This window comes from Salvelinus fontinalis, chromosome 12, assembly GCF_029448725.1.
Source record: "Salvelinus fontinalis isolate EN_2023a chromosome 12, ASM2944872v1, whole genome shotgun sequence".
Taxonomy (NCBI): domain Eukaryota; kingdom Metazoa; phylum Chordata; class Actinopteri; order Salmoniformes; family Salmonidae; genus Salvelinus; species Salvelinus fontinalis.
The window spans coordinates 177,564-195,567 of NC_074676.1; the positions used below are offsets into that span (position 1 = coordinate 177,564).

Sequence of the window (18,004 nt, forward strand, 5' to 3'; positions counted from 1 at the left end):
TCAGCGGGTCAGAATGGGTGCTGAGGAGAGGTTGGGATAGGTTCATTATCAGTTGGCATGGGGTTAGAGGAGGGGAGGGGGGGGGGGGTACTAGTGCAGTGTGTCCAGCATTGCATTCCAAAGGTGATGAATCATCTTATGACATGCATACCTGAACTGAGCTGTGCCAATCTAACACACACCTGTTCTTTCTTTGTGTATCTGTGTTGAAAAGAGAAAGATGAAGAAATACAAAGGGAGAGAGAGAGAGAGTAAGAGAATGAGAGAAACAGGGTGCAGGCTCCAGCCTTTACAGAGCAACTGATTAGTACATAGCTGAAGAGCACTGGCACTCAGAGGTCCTCTCCTCTATCTGTCAACCATATGATGGCCTTTTAACTAAGACCAGTGTGGCATGATTAGGCTATAGGCAAAGACAGATCGTTCTCAAACAAGGTCTTGTTCAGTAAGCACGAATAGGAAGCGTCTTTAAACTGAGTGAAACGAGGAGGCTATATCTGAACTTGCCCAATTAGAAACATTTGTTTTTTGTTTTCCGTTGCTACGGTGTGCCGTCGTGAAAACAAACCAGATCCAGGGTCACCAAGCAACTCTGAGAGGATGACCTGTAATGAAAGCTTCGGTCACGGCCAGGCTATAGAGAGGGAAACTCCAGGCTCGTCTAGACAGCAATACAAAAGGGGAGAGGGTAAAGAAAGGTGAGGGGTCAGAGGTCACCACTAGCCAATGAGAGCAGAGAAGGCTGAAGGAGTGAGAACAAAGCTAACAGGACAGAGACAAAAGGTAACGGGTCGTAAACGTATACTCCTACATGTTATCCAAACAGGAGTTCCAAACAGTCAAACTCAATGTCCACTACCATTCAAATGTTACTTTTTTGAAACACTTTGTTAACACAGGGTCATAAAACCCAGTATTCTGGGCACCTATAATTGTCCCCCCCCCCCCCAACTCTCAGCAAGAACCTCCAGGTTTTTCTATGTTTCGGTTCGCTCCCTCAGGAGATGTCCTGGTTAAATAAATGAATTTGAAACTGAAGCCACTTGACTCCTTGGTGGACAGATATTAAGTAATCCACCCATCCACCCTGTGGATACTCTGAAGCTATCGGTAGGTAGATGAGGCAATGAGTAGAATGACTGAGGCAGCATATGTAACATACAGTGCCTTCGGAAAGTATTCAGACCCCTTGTCTTTTTCCAAATGTTGTTACGTTACAGGCTTATTCTAAAATGTATTAAATACATTTTTTAAACTGAAATATCACATGTACAAAATACTTTGTTGAAGCACCTTTGGCAGCGATTACAGCATTGATTGTTCTTGGGTGTGACGCTACAAGCTCACCTGTATTTGGGGAGTTTCTCCCATTCTTCTCTGCAGATCCTCTCAAGCTCTGTCAGGTTGGATGGGGAGAGTTGCTGCATAGCTATTTTCAGGTCTCTCCAGAGAAGTTAGATCGGGTTCAAGTCCAGGCTCTGGCTGGGCCGCTCAAGGACATTCAGAGACTTCTCCCGAAGCCACTCCTGCGTTGTATTGGTTGTCTGCTTACGGTTGTTGCCCTGTTGGAAGGTGAACCTTCACCCCAGTCTGAGGTCCCGAGCGCTCCGGAGCAGGTTTTCATCAAGGATCTCTGTGTACTTTGCTCCATTCATCTTAGCCTCGATCCTGATTAGTCTCCCAGTCCCTGTCGCTGAAAAACATCCCCACAGCATGATGCTGCTACCACCATGCTTCACCGTAGGGATGAGGCTTGGCATTCAGGCCAAAGAGTTCAATCTTGGCTTCATCAGACCAGAGAATCTTGTTTCTCCTGGTCTGAGAGTCTTTAGCTGCCTTTTGGCAAACTCCAAGCGGGTTGTCATGTGCCTCTGACTGAGGAGTGGCTTCCGTCTGGCCAATCTACCATAAAGGCCTGATTGGTGGAGTGCTGCAGAGTTGGTTGTCCTTCTGAAAGGTTCTCCTATCCCCACAGAGGAAATCTAGAGCTCTGTCAGAGTGACCATCAGGTTCTTGGTCACCTTCAACTGTAGAACCTTATATAGACAGGTGTGTGCCTTTCCAAATCATGTCCAATCAAATTAATTTACCACAGGTTGACTCCAATCAAGTTGTAAAAACATCTCAACGATGATCGCTGGAAAAGCTCAAAAGCTCAAATTCGAGTCACATTGCAAGGGTCTGAATACTTATATAAATAAGGTATTTCAGTTTTTCATTTATAATATATTTGCAAAAATACAAAACTTTTTTTTTGACTTTGTCATTGTGGGCTATTGTGGGTAGACTGCTGAGGATTTTAAAAAAAATGTAAACCATTTTAGAATACGTCTGTAATGTAGCAAAATGTGGAAAAAGGCAAGGGTCTGAATACTGTGTGACATCATAAAAATGATCTTTGCCTGGTCAAATAAAGAATGTACAGACAATGATAAAAAGATACAGTATTTGACATGTCCACACTGATAATATAGTTTTATTACACTGAGTCAGTCAGATGACATAACATAGTAACAACATATGTACCGTCACTACTTTCATAGACGATCCCTAAACAGTGCTTCATATATATGCTCACACTGCACTGGCAGTGAGATCAATGGCATATTAATGGACAAAAGTCATGGATTTACAAGCCATTTAGTTACCAATAGGAACATCTAGAACAGTCTAATAGTTAAGGACGTGAACTTGCTAGCCCCAGTTGTTCAATGACTGTACAGTATCTGTTGCTTGTACTGTGCTGTATCTACAACGATCATCTGTTATACAGTATACATACACACACATTTACCACAGTTAAATCCTACATATAGAACACACATCCACAGAGGTGTTAACCTTTATCCTTTTTGTACAGAAGGCAGTGGTTCATTCACTGAAGTTGATTGGTCGTTGTCGTGGCACCACTGCTCAGTTCGGGCATTATTCTATTGGGCCGACCATTTATTTAGGCTCATTTTCACAATAAAGGCATTATAAAAAATATAGTACAGTTCTTTTAACATTTATTTGAGCAAACATTCATATCTGTCCATTGCTGGCCTGATCATTTAAAACATAACAGCAGCCATAGTAAAAAAAAAAAAAAGACAAACGCTTCACAAAGGAGAGGCAAAATGGTCACGTTTTAACTTGAAGTGGTCTTTCAAAATGTCGACATAGCAGTATGTGACAACGCCGTGATGAAGTCATGATTGACGGTAAAAACACTTGTTCCAACTGACGTGGTACTATGATGCCAAAAACCATCAAATGGTCCAACGTGTCTCCAGTTTCCCCCACGTTGACTCTCTGAAGTCTAAAACATGATTATGTCAGTTGTTTTCAGGCTGAGCTTGCATGAACTGTTATGACACACGCTATGTAGACATTATGACAGGCCGGTTCAAGTCAAAGTGTTACCAACCGAAAGGCAAGAAAACACCTTTCAACTGGGAAACATCTGCAGATTCCTAAAAGGTGAGTCACTCACAGCAATGAAGCAGCGAGATGTTTTGAAAGAAGCACATCAAAGAGAATCGTCAAAGATAATTACACACATAAAGAAGTATCCAGTGTAGCCTACTGCACACGGGCAGAAAATTGTTCCTTCTGCCAGCCAATCTGCACAGCCCCCTCGGTTAGTGAGAACATCACCTGGAAGCTGGACCTGGGACTTTCTTCATTCAGTCCTAGTGCTTAGAGATGTACGCGAGGAGGCATGCGAGGAGAGGTGGGAAGAGAGGGGAATTCAGTGGCAGTGCGGATGATGGTGTAAAGAATTTTATAGCGAGGGGGAAAAAAACCTTGAGCCCGGCCCTTCGCCATATCGCCATACACATGCCACCCATTAACAAGCGGAAATGTCTCCAAAAAAATCATCCGGTCCCTCTTTGGCACGGGAGTTGTTGAAATGTTCGGCGAGTCACTTGTACTTGATACACACAATGTGCTTCTATAGAATTCTATAGGCTTTGTTCATTAAAAAGGTTCCCCTATGTCTCCAAATTGTATGTGGTAGAGAGAGACGAGAAGCCTGACCTCCTGAAGTCAGGCTCCAAGGGCATACCAGGGTAAAAGGTCATGGGAGGGTCTAGAGCAAGTTCTAGGTTAAAGAGCAGAGGGAGGCCAAGATCAACCTAACAGTTCATACAGGCCTCAGGCGTACAGTGATGCTTGTTTGGTTGGACATTGGTCAGTATACATACATTACACACACATGAAGTAGGCACGGCACGAGTCAGTGTCCTTAAACTGTCTTTTCTCAGCCAGCGTACACAGAGTTTGTCCAGTGTCCGTCTGTCAGTCACATACAGTTCCCAAGCGACCCAGCGGCTTCGCCTCCTCAAGCCCACTCTTTTCTCTCTCTTTCTTACTCTGTCAAGCTCATTCTTTTCCTACCCTCCTTCCACCCCCTTGTCTTCAATCTCTCCCCATTCCCTCTCCTTTTCTCCTTAACTATTTTTCTTTCATCTCTCCCTCTCTCTCTCTTTCTTTCTCTCCATCACTCCCTCGCTCTCAGGTGCAGCAGTCTCGCTCCAGGGGGTGGCCCTGAGGGGTGGAGCAGGAAGAGGAGGATGAGGAGATGAGGGAGGGGTAGGGGCTCATCTTGTCTATGTTGACATAGGTGGTGTTGAGAAGGATGTAGTGCTCTCCACTGAAGCTGGAGAAGATGGCGTTGATAAGGGATACCAGCTCTGAGAAGGTGGGCCTCCTCTCCGGCCTGGGGTGCCAGCACTCGACCATCACGTTATACCTGGGGTGGGAGATAAGGGAGGGGAGGTGGTTAGGATTAAATGTTGATGCATGGATAAGCCTATAAGCAGGTGAAATAGAGTTATGTACATATGTTTTGCTCACTTAGATATTTAGTAACTACATTTATACTGAGCAAAAATATAACGCCACATGCAACAATTTCAAACATTTTACTGCGTTACAGTTCATATAACATTTTGTTACACCCGCAACTACATGTGCTAAATATGTGTATGTGACCAATCAAATTTGATTTGATAAGGAAATCAGTCAATTGAAATAAATAAATTATGCCCTACTCTGTGGATTTCACATGACTGTGCAGGGGCACAGCCATGGGTGGGCCTGGGAGGGCATAAGCCCACCCACTTGAGAGCCAGGACCGCCCACTGGGGAGCCAAGCCAAGCCAATCGGAATGAGTTTTTTCCCACAAAATTAGGCTTTATTACAGACAGAAATACTCCTCAGTTTTATCAGCTGTCCCGGTGGCTGGTCTCATATGATCCCGCAGGTGAAGAAGCCTGATTTGGAGGTCCTGGGCTGGTGTGGTTACACGTGCTCTGCGGTTGTGAGGCTGGTTGGACATACTGCCAAATTCTCTAAAACGATGTTGGAGGCGTCTTATCGTAGCGAATTGTGTTGTGTGACAAAACTGCACATGTTAGAGTGGTCTTTTTATTTTCCCCAGCACAAGGTGCACCTGTGTTATGATCATGCTGTTTAGTCAGCTTCTTGATAAGCCACATCTGTCAGGTGGATGGATTATCTTGGCAAAGGAGAAATGCATACTAACAGGGATGTAAACCAATTTGTGCACAAAATTTGAGAGAAATACATTTTTTTGTGCATGTAGAACATTTCTGGGATATCTTATTTCAGCTCATGAAACATGGGACCAACACTTCACATGTTGCGTTTATATTTTTGTTCAGTGTAGTTTTGCCAGTTTTGCCACAGGGCCCCATTCATTCTGGGAATACTGTATGTCAGTGAATGTTCATGAATGAACGGTTATGGATCATTCCGTTTTGCTCTCCGCTTGGCTGAATATATACTATGATTTACCCCTCACCTGAAATCTCCCCCTGACTTGCGGAGATGAATAGGGAGATAGTGTTTTATTTTTCACTTATTTTCACGAAATAATCGTAGTTCGTACTTGGAAACGTGTTGTTTTACAGATTGGGGGAGATTTAGGAGGATCTCATGTCTGTAGTGACCTGATTGATTCAGTAGTTATATATGCTTTATAGTTTACACAACTCTCTCTCTCCCTCTCTGTCTCTCTTCATGTCTCCCTCCCTCCCTCCCTCCCTCCCTCCCGCCCGCCCTCCCTCCCTCCCTCCCTCCCTCCCTCCCTCCTTCCCTCCCTCCCTCCCTCCCTCCCTCCCTCCCTCTGTCTGTCTGCATCCCTCCCTCCCTCCCTCCCTCCCTCCGTCCGTCTGTCTGTCTGTCTGTCTGTCTGTCTGTCTGTCTGTCTGTCTCTGTCTGGCTCCCTCCCTCCCTCCCTCCCTCCCTCCCTCCCGCTGTCTGGCTGTCTGCATCCCTCCCTCCGTGTCCCTCTGTCTGTCTGGCTGCATCCCTCCCTCCCTCCCTCCGTCCGTCCGTCCGTCCGTCTGTCCGTCTCAGTCTTTTTCTTCAAGCAGACCATGCAGTACGTAAGGGTAGTGTTAACAATGGGCCTCTGTTCATCTCAATGTCTCTGTCAAGGACAAGCACTACTGAGCCATCCCTATGTACATTGGTCAAGGTGAAAGACACAGGAGTGTGTGTGGGCGTATGTGTGCGCATGAATACACTTTTATTAATACTGAAAGCATCGGTCTGCACATTATATTTGGGAGTGGTTGGGTATAAGCTTGATGGGTGTAAGTATATATATGTGTGTTTATGAGTGTGTGTGTGTGTGTGTGACCAGTGTACACACACACACACACACTTTCCACTCACAGTGTGTGTGTGTGCACTGCCTGTGTGTTTGTGTGTGTGTCTGTGTGTGTACAAGCGTGCATAAGTGACGTGTGTGCGCACTGTATATGTATGCGTGTTTGTGTGTGCGTGTTCACTCACAGTGGGTCAGGGCAGAACTCTGGCTGCAGCAGCCGTCTCCCTTGCAGTAGGAACACAGTGATGTCAAAAGAGTTGACGTCCGAATACGGCGGGGCTCCCCGGGTCATCAGTTCCCATAGCAACACGCCAAACGACCACTGAAACATTGAACACCAGATGGACCAATTACACATCAGATCACATCACAGTACATCACGGGCTGCATGTGAGATGGCACTCTGTTCCCTATGGGTGCTGGTCAAAAGAAGCGCACCATATAAGGAATAGGGTGTCATTTCGAACACAGGCCAAGTCAGTCCTGATGACATTATTTCCCTTCTGGCCTTCAGTGAAGAGAGCAGCCAGCCAGGAGGAGTGTTAAAATCAGCTAACTTTAGTGCTAACCTTCACAGACAGATACTGTAGCAGAGCGAGACAAGCTAAACCTATATACCTCAGCCAGAGATGGAACAGTACAGTGGTGGTTTGTTAAGGCAGAGTGGAGTTCGAGGGGTTGAGAGGACGGAGCTCTGATTAAGCTCCAAAGAATTAAGCTTGCTACTTATTTATCACGGGTTATCATCGCGTGTGTGTGTTGGTTACGTAATACTGTAAGTGAATGAAGGGGTGACTAGTAGCGTATACACAGTACCAGTCAAAAGTTTGGACACACCTACTCATTCAAGCATTTTTTTCTTTATTTTTTACTCTTTTCTACAAGTGAAGACATCAAAACAATGAAACATAACACATTTGGAATCATGTACTAACCAAAAAAGTGTTAAACAAATCAAAATATATTTTAGATTTTAGATTCTTCAAAGTTGCCACCCATTGCCTTGATGGCAGCTTTGCACACTCTTGGACTTCTCTCAACCAGCTTCACCTGGAATGCTTTTCCAACAGTCTTGAAGAAGTTCCCACATATGATGAGCACTTGTTGGCTGCTTTTCCTTCATTCTGCGGTCCAAATCATCCCGAACTGTCTCAATTGGTTTGAGGTCGGGTGATTGTGGAGGCCAGGTCATCTGATGCAGCACTCCATCACTCTCCTTCTTGGTCAAATATCCTCTATACAGCCTGGAGGTGTGTTGTGTCATTGTCCTGCTGAAAAACAAATAGTCCCACTAACGGCAAACCAGATGGGATGGCGAATCACTGCAGAATGCTGTGGTAGCCATGCTGGTTAAGTGTGCCTTTAATTCTGGTGACACCCTCACACCCACACCCTCACACCTCCTCCTCCATGCTTCACGGTGGGAACCACACATAGGAGATAATCCGTTCACCTACTCTGCGTCTCACAAAGACACAGAGGTTGGAACCAAAAATCTCAAATTTGGACTCATCAGACCAAAAGACAGATTTTTTTAATGTACATTGCTTGTGTTTCTTTGCCCAAGCAAGTCTCTTCTTATTGGTGTCCTTTAGTAGTGGTTTCTTTGCAGAAATTCGACCATGAAGGCCTGGTTCACACATTCTCCTCTGAACAGTTGATGTTGAGATGTGTCTGTTACTTGAACTCGGTGAAGCATTTATTTGGGCTGCAATCTGAGGTGCAGTTAACTCTCATGAATTTATCCTCTGCAGCAGAGGTAATTCTGGGTCTTCCTTTCCTGTGGCGGTCCTCATGAGCACCAGTTTCATCGTTGCGCTTGATGGTTTTTGCAAAAGTTCTTGAAATGTTCTTGATTGACTGCCCTTCATGTCTTAAAGTAATGATCGACTGTCATTTCTCTTAGCTTATTTGAGCTGTTCTTTCCATAATACGGACATGGCCTTTTACCAAATAGAGCTAATAAGTGGGTTACTACATGATTTATTATATGTTATTTCATAATTTTGATGTCTTCACTATTATTCTACAATGAAGAAAATAGTAAAAATAAAGAAAAACATTGAATGAGTAGGTGTGTCCAAACTTTTGACTGGTACGGTACATGCATGTGTGTGCCTGTGTGTGTGTGCATGACTATCGCCTCGTAGCACTCACCTCTGTCATCATGAATTGCTTTGAGAGGCTATTTAAGGATTATATCACCTCTACCTTACCTGACACCCTAGACCCACTCCAATTTGCTTACTGCCCCAATAGATCCACAGACGATGCAATCGCCATCGCACTGCACACTGCCCTATCCCACCTGGACAAGAGGAATACCTAGGTAAGAATGCTGTTCATTGACTATAGCTCAACCTTCAACACCATAGTACCCTTTAAGGTCACCTCCACTACGCTGATCCTCAACACTGGGCCCCACAAGGTTGCGTACTCAGCCCCCTGTTCACCCATGACTGCGTGGCCACACACAACTATAGTAGGCCTGATTACCAACAATGGCGAGACAGCCTACAGGGAGGAGGTGAGTGCCCTGGCGGAGTGGTGCCAGGAAAATAACCTCTCCCTCAACGTCAACAAAACGAAGGAGCTGATCGTGGACATTAAAATACAGAGGGAGCACGCCCCCATCCACATCGACGGGCCGCAGTGGATAAGATGGAAAGCTTCAAGTTCCTCTGCATACACATCACTGAGGATCTGAAATGGTCCACCCACACAGACACTGGGGTGACGAAGGCGCAACAGCGCCTTTTCAACCTCAGGAGGCTGAAGACATTTGGCTTGGCCCCTAAGACCCTCACAAACTTTTACAGATGCACAATTGAGAGCATCCTGTACGGCAACTGCACCGCCCACAACTGCAGGGCTCTCCAGAGGGTGGTGCGGTCTGCACAACGCATCACCGGGGGCAAACTACCTGCCCTCCAGGACACCTACAACACCCAATATCACAGGAAGGCAAAAAAGATCATCAAGGACAATAACCACCCAAGTCACGGCCTGTTCACCCTGCTATCATCCAGAAGGCAAGGTCAGTACAGCTGCATCAAAGCTGGGACCGAGAGACTGAAAAACAGCTTCTATCTCAAGGCCATCAGACTGTTAAATAGCCTTCACTAGCCGGCTACCACCCGGTTACTCAACCCTGCACCTTAGAAGCTGCTGCCCTATATACATAGACATGGAATCACTGGCCACTTTAATAATGGAACACTAGTCACTTTAATAATGTTTACATACTGCTTTACTCATTTCATATGTATATACTGCAATATATTCTACTGTAATTTAGTCATTGCACATCCTAATATTTATATATTTCTTAATTCCATTATTTTACTTTTGGATTTGTGTGTATTTCGCCACACCCTCAATAACATCTGCTAAATATGTGTATGTGACCAATAACATTAGATTTTTTGATTTTGATGTGTGTGCTTGGGTAGTCTCTCACCACATCTGACTTTGGGGTGAACTTGTGTGTCTGCAGGCTCTCCAGGGCCATCCACTTGACAGGTAGTTTGACTCCACTCTTGTTGTGGATGCTGTAGTACTCCTTATCATACACATCCCTGGCCAGGCCAAAGTCTGCCACCTTCACTGTGTAGCTTTCATCCAGCCTAGGAGAGAGAGAGAGAGAGAGGGGGATGGGGTCAACAACAGCTTTACAGTGTACAAACAGCGCTAGGGAAACTGACAGCCATGTTGGATCCGAACATTATTATATTATCTTGTAATGGTTGGAGCCAAAATGGCGTCTTTTACAATGCGGAATCTCAAAGTATGCATGACTGTATGCTTCTCTCACTACAAAGATGGGTACACTTTCACACACTGACTGTTTGAGATTGCATTTGACAGTTGGTTCCAGATCTTACATGCAGTTCCTTGCGGCTAGGTCTCTGTGTACAAACTTCTTGCTGGCCAGATACTCCATGCCCTGGGCCACCTGCAGACCAAAGCCCATCAGGTCCTTCACTGTGGGGTTCTAAAGAAACAAGGAAGAGGGTGGAGGTGAGATACACATCCCAAATGTATCCACTGGTGCTGGGGGGAAAAATACTTAATATAGGAAGTAAAGCACACAAATACAGAAAGAAAAGCTCACACATGGAAAATGCTGCTTCTGTGCTTTATTCCTGTACCTACATATACAATGTTTCAGCTACAATGGACTTTGTCTGACATTATTTTAATGTATGACCAGAGTTTGTGTGTGTGTGTGTCTTACATGTGTCTCGTCCCGTATGAAGTTCCTGAGGTCTCCGTGCTTCATGTATGGCAGCACCACCAGAGGAGAACCCTCAGTGGGCAGACAGATCCCTAGTAGAGACAACACGTTGGGGTGGCTGAAGTCCTTCATGATGATCCCCTCCTTCAGGAACTGAGACACCTCCTCCAGGTCAGTGATCCCTGACAACAGGCAAGATATTACAGAATGACTTGTTTACTTATTGCCTTTATTTAACCAAGTCCTGACATTAAAGTCTGTATTATAATCATGCATTGCTTGATGGGCCACCACCACAAACGCATACAAAACAGGCCCTGAAGCCATAAACCTAAATCTCTTTAGCGTGCCATCTAAACCTTAGTGATGTACCACTGTTAGCAGCCCATGAGGAGCCAGTCTTCAGGCTGTCTGAGCATTGGGACTGTGACCCTAAACCAAACCTATAGGCAACCGCTACGCAACACTCCCATTACCCAATCGAATCAGTGCTCCTGGTGTCACTGCTCTTTCCCCCTCCCCTCTCTTCTAATCTCGTTTCAAACGGAATCTCATTTAGCTAAGATAAAACAGCTGATTGCCCTTTCACTGGAACTACCAGATGACGACACACTCAAACGGAAAAAGAAGACTTGCCATTTAATGCTGAGTTTAAAAAAAAAGAGGATATTAAGGCTGTTAAGCTGGAAGAGTTTAAACCACACTTTTCTGTATTGCAGAAACAACATGGTGACATCACCTACAATATTCACCAAAAACACTGTGTCTTTGCCATGACAGTGACAAAGTTCCCCAGGGAACTTCATTTTCTTTAAAGTTCCCTGGGGAACTTTAGGTCACTGTAAACTCAATGAGAAGGCCAAGGCTCGGAGAACAATGTCTAAACGAAAGGCAGAGGGAACTCTATCGCTATGGGTTACCAGCCGAGTGCCCTCCATCGCTATGGGTTACCACCAGTCCAGCGGCAGATCTCACCAAAGCCTTATCTAGGACATTAATCTCTCAGGGTAAAGTGACAGGTTACACGATTAGAGACAGGGGGACCCTAATGTCATCCTCGTCGCCAGGAGCCCATTCATCTCAATCATCCTTTTACAGGCCACACCGCTGCGGCTGTGTGTGTCATTGTGTGTGTGTGTGTGTGTGTGTGTGTGTGTGTGTGTGTGTGTGTTGTGTGTCAAGAGCCCAGCTGGAATGAGAAGGCCCTCTAATGTTATTGTGGCATTGCGTTGTTGCTATGATATCATATCACATCATAGCTATGAAATGTGAATGAATGAATAGGGGATGACTGAGGTTGGATTCTGCTTAGATGGTTGAATTGTGGACATGGTTAGTCAGGTGTGTTTCAAATGGAATCCACGGTGTGGGGACGGTAGCTCCTCTTAGCATTATTATTGTATCTTCGGCCATGTTCCAGATAAAGATCTGGCCTTTCCTGTTTTTGATCATCCAACCACGTCCAAGTCGGGAACCCCGTAGCTTCAAAAGGTTTTCTCTCGTTTCGTGTCTGAACACAACCCTGGTCAAGTGACTATGGGACGTGGTTCTTTTGGTCGTGCTGTGGTCTGTACTCACGGTTGAGGGACTTGATGGCACAGTGCTGTTTCTGACCATCGGCCTCTAACAAGGTCCCATGGAACACACAGCCAAAGTGACCTGTGAAGAAAAAAGAGAGAGAAACACAAGAATAGATGAAGCTCAAATGGGTGTCAAAATAAGCTAGAAACAGAGTGTCTGCTGTTAGAGGAATGCTTGATGCTGAAACCCTTGTTAATTTATGGACATATTTCTTTACACCAGTAAGTCAATGGAGCTAGCGTCCCACATATCCCAGAGAGGTTAAGAACAAATTCTTGTTTACAATGACAGGAACAGTGGGTTAACTGCCTTGTTCAGGGGAGTCAGGCTGGCTGAAAAGCTAGATTCCCCTTTGTTGAAGTCTAGATTACTTCTATAAACCTCTACTTGAAGCACCCATTCATTCCCTTCAGTTTAGTTCAGTAGGGTTCATTAGAAGCTATATCTCCCCATATCTGAGTTACTGTGACCTTTATTATATGTGGTCTGGAGGGCTCAGTGCAGCTTTGCAGGGGTGTTGGGCTATTAAAGCTAGGGAGTGTAGAGAACTCTGAGGTGTTCTCCCATCACGATCCTTGCAGATGCACTGAGGGCTCGGGTTACACCACACGGATAAACAATGGTGCTCGGAATTCTACCCGGGAATAAATCATCCCACGCCACCCCATAATCCTGCTTCGGAATCTCCAGGCTTCCCTGAGGGCCGAGTCAAGGGAGAGGGGGGATTTTTGGGGGGAGCATTGTCCCTGAACATTGTGCGGATGTTAAGAAAAGAGAAAGGCCTTTCTCCTTTTTTCAGTTTTTATATCTGAATGTCAAAACTGTTGGTTTGATAATGTTGGTCAATAAGCTCTAACAGGATGAATACTGTATTTAGGTGTATCCCCGGTGGGGATGGATTCTGATATTACCATGGTTGAGACCTACAGATCACCTGAAGTCTTTCTAAGTGTGTCTGAGTATGTGGACGCCGGCGCGTCGAACATGTCATTCCAAAATCATGGGCATTCATTTGGAGTTGGTTCGCCCCTTTGCTGCTATAACAGCCTCTCCTCTTCTGGGAAGGCTTTCCACTAGATGTTGGAACATTGCTGCTATAACAGCCTCTCCTCTTCTGGGAAGGCTTTCCACTAGATGTTGGAACATTGCTGCTATAACAGCCTCTCCTCTTCTGGGAAGGCTTTCCACTAGATGTTGGGACATTGCTACAGGGACTTGCTTCCATTCAGCCACAAGAGCATTAGTGAGGTCCGGCACTGATGTTGGGCGATTAGACCTGGCACACAGTCGGTGTTCCAATTCATCCCAAAGGTGTTCGATGGGGTTGAGATCAGGGCTCTGTTCAGGCCAGTCAAGTTCTTCCACACAGATCTCGAAATACCATTTCTGTATGGACCTCGCTTTGTGCACAGGGGCATTGTCCTGCTGAAACAGGAAACGGCCTTCCTCAAACTGTTGCCACAAAGTTGGAAGAACAGAATCGTCTAGAATGTCATTGTATGCTGAAGTGTTTAGATTTCCCTTCACTGGAACTAAGGGGCCTAGCCTGAACCATGAAAAACATTATTCCTCCTCCATCAAATTTTACGGTTGGCACTATGCATTCAGGCAGGTAGCGTTCTACTGGCATCCGCCAAACCCAGATTTTTTTAGTCGGACTGCCAGATGGTGAAGCGTGATTCATCCCTCCAGAGAACGCGTTTCCACTGCTCCAGAGTCCAATGGCGGCGAGCTTTACACCACTCCAACCGGCGCTTGGCATTGCGCATGGTGATCTTAGGCTTGTGTGGGGCTGCTCGGCCATGGAAACACATTTCATGAAGCTTCCGACGAACAGTTCTTGTGCTGACGTTGCTTCCTTAGTCAGTTTGGAACTCGATAGTGAGTGTTGCAACCTAGGACAAACAGATTTTTACACGCTATGATCTTCAGCGCTCAGTGGACCCATTCTGTGAGCTTGTGTGGCCGACAACTTTGCGGCTGAGCCGTTGTTGTTCCTAGACGTTTCCACTTCACAATAACAGCACTTACAGTTGACCGGTGCAGCTCTAGCAGGGCAGAAATTTGATTTGACAAACTGACTTGTTGGAAAGTTGGCATCCTATGACGGTGCCACGTTGAAAGTCACTGAGCTCTCCAGTAAGGCCACTCCGCTACCAATGTTTGTCTATGGAGATTGCATGGCTGTGTGCTCTATTTTATACACGTGTCAGCAACGAGTGTGGCTAAAATAGCCGAATCCACTCATTTGAAGGGTTGTCCACATACTTTTGTATATCTAGTGTACTTTGACTTAAACTATGACTTATTGACTTAAATGGTTGGGCAACATCATGGGTAAGCTCGGGGAATCTTTCAGCTGAAAACATACTTTTGGCCATTTGGTGTACGTTAAGGTAATGTGTGTGTAGGTGTGTGTGTTCATGGATGTGACCGTCTTTTCATGTATCAAAAGTATGTATAGTAGACACAGTTCCAACCCCTTCATCAAGTTCGCTGACGACATGACAGTAGTAGGCCTGATTACCAAAAATGATGACATGCCTACAGGGAAGAGGTAGGACCCCGCCACCTGAGCCATGGCCTGTTCTCCCCATTTCCATCACCCAGACGTGGGCAGTATAGGACAATCATGACAAAAACTGTCAGAAAGGCCAATAGCTTCTACCCCCAGACCATTAGGCTGCTGAAGAGCCACCATTAGGCAGCTACCTGCTCCCCCTGTCCCCCTCCTGCCCCCTGGACTATCCATCCATCCATCCATCCATCCATCCATCCATCTATCCCTGTACATGTCTATCCATGTATCCCACACACATGTATGACCATCCCACTTACCTCTGCCTATGACCTGGTTTATGTGTAACAGCAGGTGTTCCCTGGCGATGACCACATGTTGAACCTCCTTCAGCAGGTCAGGGTGCAGCTGGGACGTGTCGATGTGGACCGAGGCCGACAGGAGAGGGGACACCAGCTCCCCGTCCACCCCCAGACCTATACCCATCCCCATGCCACCCAGCCCCAGCCTGGGGGACAGGAGTTCCCCATGGCCCCCGTAGATGGGGGGAGCCCCCCTACACGACTCTGGCCTCTCCACGCCCTGGTCTGAAACAATATAGCCAAAGGTCAATTACTACAGGGGTCAGGGTTAGAGGTCAACGTTAGGTCATATGATCACAGAGTGATGCCAGAGAGAGTCATGGTTACAGAACGAAAGAGGTAGAACTTGAGCCCTGCCCATTACATGCAGAGGAAAGTGAGAAAGGTAGTTACGTTACTTTTTTTCCTTTATGTCAGTGTTGCCCGAATGAGTGGAAACAGTTAGGGTTATATTGAAAGAGGTTCATGCAGGGATGGACAACTCTAGTCCTTAGAAGTTGCAGCCCATCTCTGGGTTGTGAACTTATGAGTTAGAAGCAGTTGCCACATCCATTTTTTTTTGTTAGAAATGAATGATATGTACACATTGATTCTTGAAGAATATAATGTATAAATGCTTCATAAGCTTAGCTCAACTGTCACAACCCAAAATATAAACTTGTTTTACTCCAATGTTTATAAGCAAAGTAAATGTAAACAAACACTGTACAGCCTCAAAACATGGTTACATCTGTAACGTTGATATCATGGATGGTCTGTCAATGCCTCCATAGCTCTGACTATGAATTTGAGAGTCGTTACATTCCTCCAGCCCCATTCCTCAACTTTTTACCGAAACAATGGCAGTCGAGTACAATTTGTAATTGTTTCAAATACAAATTGCCACTTTAAGTTTAGGAAAGGAAAGCGAGCATTGTTAGTACAGGCTTATAAGGTCAGTGTTAGGACAGGGTTAGTGTTAGGATTAGGGCCATGGTATTGTGTCAGGAAACGTACCCTCCAGCAGGGTGGTTCTATAGTCCACCGACTCGTGGGACACCATTTCGTTAGTAGGGCTGACGCTTCGGGCGTTTGCCAACATGTCCAAGTGCTGAATGTGAGCCCGGCCATCATACCAAACCTTACCCTCAGCCAGATCTAGAGACCAGGGAGATGGAGAGGGGGAGAAGAGGGGAGAGAGGAGGGAGGTAGGTAGAGGATTGGATGTAGGGAATGTGATGGGATGTAGGGAAGAGAGGGGTGGCAGAGAGAGGTGAGAGATAGAGAAAGATGGGGTAAAGGTATAGGGAGAAGGTAGGACCAGAGAAAGGGAGAGATGGAGTGGTGGAGGGAGAGAGAGAACACAGTCATTGAAGGAGAAGGACAGAGCGCTCCACCATTTCTCCCATCGTGACCAGCCAGTCAGCACAACATCTCCAACAACCCCACAGCCAGCCCAAACCCAAAGCCCAACACAGCTAGTAGGAGGTGGACACACATGCAAACGTACACACGCACACAAAACCCACACAAAAACATAGTAAATCCTGTACATCACATTTATATAATAACACACGTACCGTCAATGTGCTTGTTCCTCCTTTTCCAGATGAATAGAGCGAGCAGCAGAAGAAGTAACAGGCTGACACACACACAGCCAGCTGTCAGACCTCTGTAATCCTGTTCATGGGCCAACATCACTCTTCCCAGACTCACTGAAGACGATGCCTGACGCCACTACACACATAATACACACACACAGAAAGGAGAGGAGAACAGTGAGTGAGATGTACAACTACTTACTAGATCATCTTTTTTCTTTATTTTCCCCCTAGGGGAAATACTGATGCGCGCACACACACTGTAAAACAATTCTAGTTGTTTCAACTAAATTTTTATTAATTAACTGGTTCCACAGCCTTTTTAAGTTTACTCAACTTTTTGATCAAAGTGTTACCTGAACTTAACGTTTTTACTGGGCCCAAACTTAGCTCCGACTTGAAACTTTAAATGATGTGCTCAACTTGTGTCTCGGATCCCTCCGGAACTTTCATCACGCACACCTGTCCCCTATTCCCACTGATTAGTATTTGGATATATGTGCCCTTTGGTTTCCATTGGGCTGCCGATTATTGTTACTATGTCCGTTGGTCGTGTGAGTACCTGTGCTGTGTTTTGGCTTTCGTGTCATTGTGGATTGCGCAGATGATTACGGGTCTCGTCCCGTGTGTTAATCATTATGTGCGTGTGTGTTATTTATTTGAGGTACTCCTCACTCTTTTGTTTGGGTTTCAACCCTGTGTTTTTGTTACGTGTTTGTTTGGTCTTCGTCCACGTGCCTTTACACGGCACGCCGTAATTTGGGCTATAATAAAAAAAAACTATTACGCATTCCTGCGCCTGTCTCCCGATCCTTCATATCAGCGTGACAAAATAATCGACCATTAAGGGAGACAGCGGGAATGGCCCATACGACAACGCTGCGACTTGTCCGTCCGGCGCCGCCGCAACTTCTGCTGTATGTTTTGGGCTTTCGTGCCCTTGTGGATTGCGCAGATGATTACGGGTCTCGTCCCGTGTGTTAATCATTGTGCGCGTGTGTACAGTTGAAGTCGGACGTTTACATACACTTATGTTGGAGTCATTAAAACTAGTTTTTCAACCACTCCACAAATTTCTTGTTAACCAACTAGGACATCTA

At 45.7% G+C, this 18,004-nt stretch overlaps 1 protein-coding gene across 2 annotated transcripts in view; it reads right to left on the bottom strand.

Annotated features, from left to right (window-relative positions):
- Positions 1-2,458: 2,458 nt before the first annotated feature.
- The window catches only part of LOC129866590 (hepatocyte growth factor receptor-like), an 82,716-nt gene continuing 67,170 nt past the window's right edge, over positions 2,459-18,004 (bottom strand). The window contains exons 13-21 of one of the 2 annotated variants that reach the window (XM_055939338.1): positions 16,884-17,040; positions 16,321-16,461; positions 15,283-15,549; positions 12,442-12,522; positions 10,864-11,045; positions 10,511-10,620; positions 10,087-10,252; positions 6,812-6,948; positions 2,459-4,738 (exon numbers count right to left, since the gene is read on the bottom strand). In XM_055939338.1, coding sequence (XP_055795313.1) covers positions 4,501-4,738; positions 6,812-6,948; positions 10,087-10,252; positions 10,511-10,620; positions 10,864-11,045; positions 12,442-12,522; positions 15,283-15,549; positions 16,321-16,461; positions 16,884-17,040 — 1,479 coding nt within the window. In that variant the 3' untranslated portion in view covers positions 2,459-4,500. The other variant, XM_055939340.1, reaches the window with a different exon arrangement.